At 45.9% G+C, this 10,620-nt stretch overlaps 1 protein-coding gene across 1 annotated transcript in view; it reads left to right on the plus strand.

Annotated features, from left to right (window-relative positions):
* Window positions 1–6,979, plus strand: part of ITPR2 (inositol 1,4,5-trisphosphate receptor type 2) — a 263,492-nt gene extending 256,513 nt beyond the window's left edge. Inside the window, exons 56-57 of the mRNA XM_054188393.1 lie at window positions 1,886–2,047; window positions 3,304–6,979. Coding sequence (XP_054044368.1) covers window positions 1,886–2,047; window positions 3,304–3,390 — 249 coding nt within the window. The 3' untranslated portion in view covers window positions 3,391–6,979. The remainder of the gene's footprint in view (window positions 1–1,885; window positions 2,048–3,303) is intronic.
* Window positions 6,980–10,620: the final 3,641 nt, after the last annotated feature.

Genomic DNA, 10,620 nt, shown 5'->3' on the forward strand with positions numbered 1-10,620 from the left:
GCATCATGCGTAACCACAGTAAATTGTCATAATGAGATCACGAGGCTCAAAAAGTGGGCAGCAAGGAAAAAGGCCTCATTCCACCAGCGCACACGGCTGACTGAGCCCTGGCTGCAAAACGCAATGGAGGGGCATGGTCTTATTCCCTGAACATTTTGTCGGTTTAGCGACAGGACCAGAGGTTGCACAGTCTGACAAAAACTCATTAGAAGTTTTGAGTTAAAGAGAAGAAAACAAGCCAGAATTCTTACGGCTTTGCATTTAGTCATATCCAGGGTAACAGAGGGGACTGGGCTAACACAAATAGTGGGAAAACATGAATACTGTAAGTGCTTGGATGCTTACCGAGGGTTAGGTTGGTTGTTTCTAAACCACGTTGTTGTAGGAGGGGAGGGTTTGGTGATCAGGGCAGAGCACTACATAGCTGAAAGCAACTCTCTCTGGGAGCACGATGAAGCTGTATTCACTTGGCGCATCCCTGGGCTCACAGCTCTATCATCAGGCCAGCCCACGTGGACCCTGCTCATGTACAGCTGCCCTGGGCTGCCCAGCTGTAAATACTGCAGAATCATCGCTAGCTTTTCTATTTTCATGGTGAGGAAAAGTCTGAGACTACAGTAAGTTCAATGCAGTTAAAATTTTACCAAATACCAAGCCCAGACAACATAAGTAGCACAGCTGTTGCCTGCCAGGAGTCTTCTGGAAAAAAACCTCCTTTTCTTTCTTCCTTTTCTTTTCAGTATAGCGCTATTTCTGTGGTGCCATTCACAGGGCAGGAGACTGGAAGAAACACACTTCAACTCGTTCTGTTTCTCTTCTAAACTTATCGAGCGCACGTGTCTGTAGAGGCCCGTTGCAAAACACCATGCATATGATCTAACCACATCCTCCCCAAGGTGGAGGGCAGAGGTGCGTTAATGTAATGCATCGCCAGCTACAGGACCTGTTTCCTTTGTCTCGTGCCTTAAGGCAAACCGGGTTGCTTGCCACATGGTTGCCACTCCTCCTAGGCTTGCACCCTTCAGTCTCCTCCGTCTGTTACGCTTTGCACACAAATATCCGTGCCCCCGAGCCATGGAGACAGTTCAGGCTCATGCTGATATGCAGCACCTTCCTGACTCATATCATCTATTTACAGTATGTTTGTTATGGTTAAATTCGTAGCCTGAGTCCATGAATAGAGAAGCAGCCAATTCAGTGCTATTCTATGTAGTGCTTGGTCCTCGGCAGGTTAGCCCTCGGCCATGGGTTGTGCTTGCGTTTACCTAAGGTATACAATCTGAATAGCATGGTGAAACCTAAGCCATTCCCGGGACCCCGAATCTTCTGTTGTGGGCAGCAGCATCTAAGGTCCCTCTGCTCTTGCAGTAGGCACGCTCCAGGCCAGTCCGGAGAGGACTCTGGCTTGTCTTGTTTTCCTGACGTTGGCTCGCTGACATTGCTGCAAGGACAGCCGAAATAGATGGAGGCCAGCCAAGCTGAAGAGACAGTGGGGAAATGTGTCCCTGCATACACTTAAGAGCAAAGCACGGGGAGCACACGGACTTTCCTGTGCTAGTGTACCAGAGAAGTCTCCCCAGAGCTCGACAGCGGGTGTTTCTGCATGCCAGAGCCGTGGGTGAATGTGCCAGCACTGCCCACGCTGCAATACAGGTGCAGCTGGGGGAAACTAAGATTTTCCAGTTGAAGCCTCCCTTGTAGATAAGGAGAACTAAGAATAAAAATGCTTCTGTAAAATACTTTCTGAATTTACTAGTTCATAGGCTCGCCTGCTGTGTGTCTTCCACTGAGTAAAAGTCCTTCTGAGTTGTCATTCTCCAGTCTCAGCTTAGTAGCACTGCATAAACCCCTTCTAACATTACTAATTTTTTTAATACCCATGTAGGAGAAGAATTTGGATTGGTTCCCTCGGATGAGAGCCATGTCCCTGGTTAGCAATGAAGGTGACAGTGAGCAAAACGAAATCAGGAACCTGCAAGAGAGGCTGGAGTCGACCATGAGCCTGGTAAAACAGCTTTCCAGTCAGCTTGCTGAGCTCAAGGAACAGGTAAGTGCCCTGCAGTGGGTAGCAACGTGAGCACGTGTGGGTGAACGCGCTAGCTTTCATCGGGTCACAGTCAGGACAGCGTTACAAAAGCGACTTTTGTCTTAGAAAGGTTTTCGCTTTCCCTCCAGTAAGCTTTCTGAGTAGATACACTGATACGGGTTTGGAATGAAATTGAACTCTATTAGAAACAGCAGAGAACAGGTAAGGAGAAAAGCCGAGGTGGAATTAGTTATGAAATCCTCCTAGTGAGTGTGTGAGGACAGAGGGAAAACTGCAGAAGCAACGATGGGCTTTGCATACGCGGGTACTGCATAACCTGGCAATGAAAAAGGCATAGCGTCAGAAATAGCTGTGTACTGATGGGAATCAGTAGAAAAGCTTTCTGAATCTGACACTTGGCTTTTTTACCCCACTAAGAATATCAGCAGTGCTGTTGCGAAAACATTTTGCCGAGCCTGTTGCTTTGTTTGTGCCACCCTTGCCTTTGTTCTCCTCCCGCGGCTCCCCCTTCTCTCCTGTGCAGAGCACAAGCTGCTGGCCTCTCTTAAAGCTCTGCTCCTGTCGAATCCACCTTACGTGTTTTCTCTCACTGCGGGATCAAAAGGCCATCTCCTTTTTTACTAAAGATGCTGGTCGCCTCCGGTTTGCTCATTACAGTTTCAGAGAAGCATCTTTGCGTTTTCTTTATGGGAAGCATTTCAGTGGCATCAACAGGGTTATCTAATTATCCCCCTTCAAAACCCACCTTAAAACTCTCTTTCCCTGTGAAAAACTCAAAAAGTTTTAGGCTGGATGTGCTGAGGCTGTTGCTTATTGTGCTTACCCATACTGACCTGGTGGGATTATTTCATCCCTGTCTGACTGAATCTGTTCTCTCCTGGCTTAAATTTAAACTCTCTGGGTAGGGGGCCATCTTGTTAATTCTGTGATTGTACGGCACCAAGTGCAAATGCTGATCCTCTGCAGGGCTACACAAGACGATAGCAGTGCAAATAATACACTGTAAGACCTGCCGCTGGATAAGAATAATGTACAAATGAGAATAAAACGTCCATACTTTGCAGGAAACAGATCTCCCACTTCAAAGGCATCTCTTACTTGTAATTTTCAATGCTGAAGAAAAGAATTCCACTCCCTGTTGTTTTGCTTATATGTATCTTGCTCTGTGACTGCCAAATTATAGTAAAAAGAAAGAAAAAAAAAAAAAAGAAAGGAAAAAAATTCTCAACTTGTCTCTCTCTGCCTTTCCACCTTAGATGACAGAACAAAGGAAGAATAAGCAGAGGCTGGGCTTTCTTGGATCAAACACACCCCATGTGAATCATCACATGCCACCACCCTGATACCACGGGGAGAAGCCGTGACTAGCCTTTCATCAGTATTCCTGCTTTATTATAGAATAAAAAGCTGAGATTGAGAGGAGTGAACAGTGCCTATTGTTGCAAAGTTAAAAACAACCAAGTGCCAAGATGTTAAGTGGTTTAGCTCTGGGAACAATTTGTAGCTGTTTTTCATGGTTGAAAAGGACCACAACCTAGAATGCGAGAGATACAAGGGAGCTCGTTTGTATTCGTTCACGGGACCCGACTCAGCTGTGTTTGCGCTCTGCAACTCAGTGGCTTTGGTGGTAGCTGCCATGTGCGACAGAGGTTGGGGGCAGCATTTGGCCGCGTCCTTAGAGCTGCCTTGAGACTTCTTCCTGAAGCACTGGGATAACCAAGATGAGCAGAAGAAGGAGAAATGTTTATTAACGCAAATACGACAGCCTGGTTCGCAATGAATAGAAGTCGTTTCTGGCTTATTTGCCAAATAGCGACATTAGTCCTATTTGCTTGGCATTTACTATTTTTTAATTACCGTAAATATGTCAGTTGGGTAAGCAGTAATGTTGCTTCAAGAAACTTCTACTAGGAGGGAAAGGGGAGAAACCTCAAAAGACTAGGGGGAAAAAAACCGAACAAAGTAGAAAAAGAGTTGCAAAGAGAAACATTAACGCTTTTGAATTTTAGCTGTCACCATGCAATTTCTTATTTATAACATGGAGCACAATGGATCTACAGCTGTGAGAACGTTATGCACATAACACTGACAACATAACTGGAAGTGATTTCTTTCTCCTGGCTTCAGATGTTCTCGATTAATGTGGCCGTGAGATTTCACATACTGAGGAGTTAAACTGTGTTTTAAATTCAAGTTCCAATGGAGGATTCAGGGGAAAAAAAAAAATTATACCTGTAGTTTGAAGCGTGTATGGGATTTTACTTTTTTAAAAAAGCTTAGAAATTTCTTTCTCTGTGGAGCTGTAATGGTGTCATTACCTTCCGTAAACTCATCTTCAGCGAGAGTTGCCTTGAGTAAATAAGCACCGTATTTTGCCAGCTTTCTTCTGAGCTAAAGCTCGTGGGCTTAGCCTGCCTTTTCCCACCCTTCCTCTTTCAGGCGCTTGCAGGAGCGGCCTCTCCCCACAGGTCTGGCTGATGGGGGACGGGGGCAAAGCCGGAGGAGCTCCTTCCAGCTCTAGGCTCTACGAAGGGCAGCAGCCAAGTCAGCTTTGCGGGTTTCTGCTGTATTCTGTATTTATTCAAAAGAAAAGTTACGGGGTTTCCACGTAGCCCAAGAGGGTTCTTTCTTTTGCGAGAAGATTTTGGGGGCACGCATGGGAGTTGTGGTCCCAGTTCACTTTCGTGTTTGGTGGGGTTTGGGTACTTAATTGTCCTTGGGGCATTTGAAAATGCGTCTCCATTATGTGGAGTCACTTCTTAAACCAAAATATTTTTGCAATGATTTTCGCCCTGTAGCATTTCCATGTTGTTACTAAAACCATTTTGATCAAAGGTGAAAATATTATCGGCTCCGCTATTTCTAGTTTCTCCCTGAAGAAATTATGTTGTTTTATTTAATTCACAATTCAAACCAACAGACCTAGAGTAAAGGGAAGGAAGGGGCATTTCCCTTTATTCATCCCAAACTCAAACCTATTCTTGGAAGCCATCTCTTTTTTTTGGTGCCAGTGAGATAAAAATAATGTACCTTAGGGTCTGATTCTTCTACCATTAAAACATTTCCCATTGGCTTCAATTGCGTCCTTCAGAAATACTGCGTGGAAAGCAGGGATTTGTGTATTTCACTGAAAGAAAATCTCTTTCTGTTGACTGTCCTTTAGTCCTTAGAGCATCCTGGTTGTGAGAGGTGATGGCCATTTCCAGGTTTAGGGTCTATTTTTCCTGCGATAAATTCTCCCACATCCAGCCGTCGCTGTGCTTCCTAGTGCTAAGGTGAAGAGCGAGTGATGGTTATCAGGAATGGCGCAAGGCCAGTGAAAGCAAGCGGAGGGAGACTAAATCGTCTACGACTCCTCTGCTGGTGTCGGGCTGGCAGCCTTGCTGCAGCCAGACGTCAGCTGCTTCCTAGGCAGAGGGAGCGCATGGAGGCAACGGGAGCTGGGCTGAGCTCATCAGTGCTGTGTGTTTGCTTCCGAGGCTGGAGCAACCTTTCCCACTCCAAAGGCCAGACAACAGTCTGGTATTTGGAGAGCAGAGCAGATGTGGCTGTAGCACGGAGAGCTGATGGTAGGAAAGCTGCTAGTCAAAGCAGAATACAGAAAAGCAGTTGTCTTCAATGAACGACTGAGGTATTTTAGGAATAAAGCTTGGAGTGTGCCTTTCCTACAGTCTTACTGTGTACGAGGTCTTGATGCCACTGCTCCAGCATCACTGTGGTGGTGAAAACCCCTTCCTTAAGTGAGGACGGGGCTTCAGGTACCAATTGGCATTCAGCACTGAGAAACTTACCACGAATTGATTCTGGGAGTTTGCATCAGCCACACGCCGTGCAGCCACCAGTGTAACATAAAAGCCAGATTTGCCTTTCTGACTAGGCCTGTTGTGCATCATGAAGCCAAAGGAGTTGCACGCAAATGTAAAGTCAGCGGTAAGTCGGTAGAGAATCACATCCTGCAGCTGTATTAATTCAAATTAGTTTATGCAGTTCATCATCTAGTCACAGCTTCTGTTTCAACAGCAATTTCCTCTTCCTCACGCATATGCTTATTAGAGGCATAAAGCACGGTTTAATGGAACAAAGATAAATTAAACGATCGCTATTTATTGGAGGGTGGGTGGTTGGCTAACACTGGAGGTGGTTGACATTTTTCTTGTTTACACTCGGAAAAAGCACATGGACCATTGCACATCAAGGGAGGTTTCTGCCGTCGGAGCTGGAAAAACAGACTCGATGCGTTTGTGCCCCGCGCTCAGGCCTGCAGTTGCATGCTGCTGTTGCTCTCTCTGTCTCGCACCCCAAATGATGGATGTCCCCAAGGCTCAAGAGCCCAAATACTGCTCTTCAGAAGGGAGAGCTACAACTGTCAAAAACTAAGAGGTAACAGATGCCGATTAGCTTTTGCCACGGTGCCTTTCCGCTGTTGATAGCTTCCGAGAGGGACCTCCGTAATCAATAACAGTAGTTGATGCTACTTGCACAGATTGTAAATATATTTCACTGAGTGTTTTGACATTTTTGCTGATTCTGCCAAAGCTTAGGCCCTGCCCTGCCGCTCTCCTCTGTGTGAGCAATCTGTACACTCACACACGATAACTTAAACAGGAGACTTCTTACGTGAATAATAGCTGCAGGGTCAGAGCCCAAGCCTTAAAGATTGTGAAATATCCCCATCAATGAGTTTATTATAACAGAAAATCCCATTGTTTTATACATATATGTATATCTTTGTTTAATGCAGCTGGGGTATCCTCTTCTTAGGCAAGCATCATTTACCTTACCTATTTATATGAAATGATTGCAAAGAAGTTAAAACATCTAAGGGCTGTTAATGCCTTAGAGGGATTTATAATTATAAGCTCCTTGACAGTTAAAATCTACTTAGGTAAATATGTCCATTGCTGCTGAATGTAACTTTTAATAAAGTGTGTCATTTTATATATGTCTGTCTCACTTATTCTTGGTGTTAGGGGTGCGGGGGAATGTGTCCGGCTGAACTGAAGACTGCTGGGAAACCCAGGCTGGTTGTCTCGCATGGGAGACCAGGCTGTGGGTATGCATCCGTTTCCTTCTAAGCGACAAAGCCGATGGCATCAGTACAGTCCTGAACGGACGGAGGCTGAATCCAGCAATGAAAGCGAGGATTTATTTTATTTCAGGCACAAATTGTTCCGTTCAGGAGAGTGGGTCGGCTTGCCACCTTTCCTGAAGGTTGGGTGGCAGTTAGGTGTATAATTTACTCAAGCGCTTTTTGTTTAGTCCGTAACTGGCAGGCCAGGGGCAGCCCTTGCTGAAGGTGGGTAGATGCAGGGATGGTGATGGATGTGAGCATCACCGATAGGGAGGAACAGGCTGAAGCCGAACAGCCTCGGGGTTTTCTGCTGATGCCTGAGGCACATTAGCTCGGCGCCGGGGGAGTCTCTCGCTTGGAGGGAAGCTGCCGGCATCAGGAAGCTCCTCCTGACGTGAGGAGTCGACGAGTCGCTGCGAGGCTTTGAGCATCCTGAGCATGGCGAATTGCAGTCAGCAGGAGCGAGGTGACATCTCCTCCTCGTGTGCCTCAGGGGAGCAGCAGGGCAGGCCCCCCAGGGCTGTCAGCCACGCTTGCGAGCATCAGGGAGCGTGTGGTAGGCACACTGGTGTGCGTGCCCATGCAGGGGATCTGTGTCTCCACCAGGCAATGGCCTTTCAAGACAGAACTGGTGGTTGGTGGTTAGGAACCTCTCACTGCCCATCATGCATTCCTGGTGCCAGCCCAAGACTTTAATTTTGGAAATACAGCCCTCAAATGATACAAATGCAGAGGTTAAAGGCTTGAAGGCTTGTTGTGGCTTCTCTTATTAGGGTGGGGGCTTTTGTGTGTGTGAGGTTTTTGGTGCTTTTTTTTTTTTTGCCTTTTTTTTGTTTCTCGTAGGTCCTTCAAGTAGCATGTTGAAAGAGAGATGGGGGGAGTTTCTCCTCTCTTCCAGGTGAAGGGATTGAGGAAGACAAACAGCCGACAACCACTGTCTCTCTCAACTGAGGCAACTCGGGCTGAGGAAATCCGTGGTCTTGTGAAAAAAGGAAGTGCCCTACAAACCTATGGCAGGAGAACTGTGACATACAAGTGCTTTTTTTTTTTTTTTCTTCCAGCTGTGTTTATTACAAAAAGTCAATATTTATGAGGAAAAGAATGAGGCCTCATCTTAGTGAGAAAAAGCCTGCTAATTAATTAATAAGAAAAATCCCATTAAATAGAGCATGCTGTTGTTTCTGTGCACTTGTTATACCAACCTGCTGACTTTCTGAGTAGTCAACTTTGTTTTATATTCTGTGGTATGAGTTTAAAGTTAAATAGAAAGGGGCTTGTTTGCTACTAGGTTTCTTAGATCGTTCTGCAAAAAGCGTGTCCTAAGAGAAAAGGGATTTTCATACAGTAAACGTTCAACCTAAGATTACAGTTGTATTTTTTTTAAAAAGCCCCCAAACCAGAACTAAGCTCCTAAACCCAAATGGGAGCAGTTTCACATGCAGCACTGAGAACCTAATGTTGAGGCTTCTCTTTTTTAAAATGTCGTCCCCAAAGGTACATTTTAATTCAAAAGGCGTTTCAGGGAGCAAACGTCTCCCTCGGCATCAGCTGCGCAGATGTTAGTGGGCTCGCGCCAGTGTGGCTGATGAGCAAATTCGGCCCCTCTGGTTCCACCATCGCTGCTGCTGTGACAAAAGCATCTGCAGGCGAGGATGTTTTCTTTGGGAAGAATGTGCTTGTTTTCTGGGGAGGGCCGCCAAGTTTATTTTTAAGTGAAGAAAACTGAGATTTAAAGCTGCTAACCATTCTGATGTCCCAGGATGCCCGCAGGAGCGATCAGCAGTGTGACTCCTGTTTGCAGGCGCCTGCAACTGAATGTCCCTTATTTGCACAAAATCATCCCAAATGACCCAAAAGAAACTTGAGCTCTAGGGATTTTAAATGTGGAGTAGTGTCTTGCTATCATAGCTTCACACTTGCCCGCTCTATTTATATGCTGTACTTTTTTAGTCCGAAGCAGGAAGCTGCAAGGCACAAGAAAAATAGCCTTTATAATGTTGCTATTTCAATGTGTTTCTCTTGCTGCAAACAGCCAACAGGTACCTTTTTCTTTTCTTTTTCGTACAGTAGGTTTTTTACTCTGTGCCCATCACATCTCACCGTGTCTCTGCCTTCATTCACTGTTGCTCAGGTAAGGCAAGACCTGGGAACGTCCAGAACCACCAGCCATTACCTGAGAAGCCAAACCAATAAGCTAAATCTGTAGGACCGCGGTCACACTGGCAGTGTCTTGTCCTTATGACTTTAATAATTCTGTTTAAATGTCGTAGATCACGTTGTCAACTAACAGATTCAGTAGCTGACTTGCTACAAGCAGGAGGCTTTTTTAAAAGCCCTTCTTGTGGTAAATTATTGCACAATCTTCAACCCCTTGGCTGGAGTTTGAAGCCATCTATAGCCTGCTAAACAAACTGCGGAGATGGCAAAGTTGATATGAGGAGATGAACGTCTTCTGTTCCAAATTTTAACCTAATCCACTGAAAGAAAACCGTGACCCAGTGGTGGGAGCCAACTGAGATCCATTGCCTGAGCCAGGCTGAGCCCTGGCCCCAGCCCTGCAGTGGCTTGCGGCGGCGGGGGGCGGCGTCGCAGCCGTGCCATTACCTTGGGAAGGGGGGAGGAAGGCTGCTGCTGCGGCCAGTGGCGGGGAGCGGCCGCGGGGCCTTTGCCGAGGCAACGCTCACACCCATGTGCAAGGCTGTGGGGTCAGTCGAGGCCTTGTTTTACGTGGGCCCTGTCGTCCCCGCCATTCACAACCCTGCCATTTCGTCCAGATGGCAACAGCGGTGTGGGGATCCAGTTACAGCCCAAAGGTTCCAAATCCTTTTGTTGCCCCAAAGCAGGGTCGTTTAGCCGGTGTGCAGGCACCAAGATACACACGGAGTAGATGTATTATCTATTTATTTCGTTTCTGCAGAGATGGGTGCTAGGTGGTAATCCACAAAGCTAGCACACTGGCCTAAAAACTCTGAGGAACATTTGTACCGTTCAAAACACAGAAATACACACGCTTTAATTATAATTATTGGTTAGTACCTTATCTTAACAATTTCTATTGGTTAGTACAGTCTCTCGCTTTCATTTAAAGTTACAAGGTCCTTTAATTGATGTGCACATGCTCCAGCACCATGGCGGGGCGGGGGGGAGGTAGTCCAAATCAGTTTCCAATTGAGTTGGTGGTCACGATCTGTCACTGCCACCTTTACCTTTCCCCCAGTTACTGCAAATTTTTGTTAACTTTATGCCTTATCCAACAGCTGTCTGGTTTTCAGCCGGTTTCGGCGCCTCCTGTGGTGGGACTGTTCCTTATTATCAGCCTTCTGTTCTTCAAGGGTATATTCATTAGTTAGGCATTTATTGTTTATACTAAGTGTTTCGTTTCACAGGGCCTTGTGACCTTTTTTACAGCTCTTTATTCTTACTTAATGAGAGATTCTACCTTCTAAAATATATTTTACCTTTTTAAAAGTACATTCTACCTTCTCAAAGTACATCACTTTTA

Source organism: Rissa tridactyla, chromosome 1, assembly GCF_028500815.1.
Source record: "Rissa tridactyla isolate bRisTri1 chromosome 1, bRisTri1.patW.cur.20221130, whole genome shotgun sequence".
NCBI lineage: Eukaryota > Metazoa > Chordata > Aves > Charadriiformes > Laridae > Rissa > Rissa tridactyla.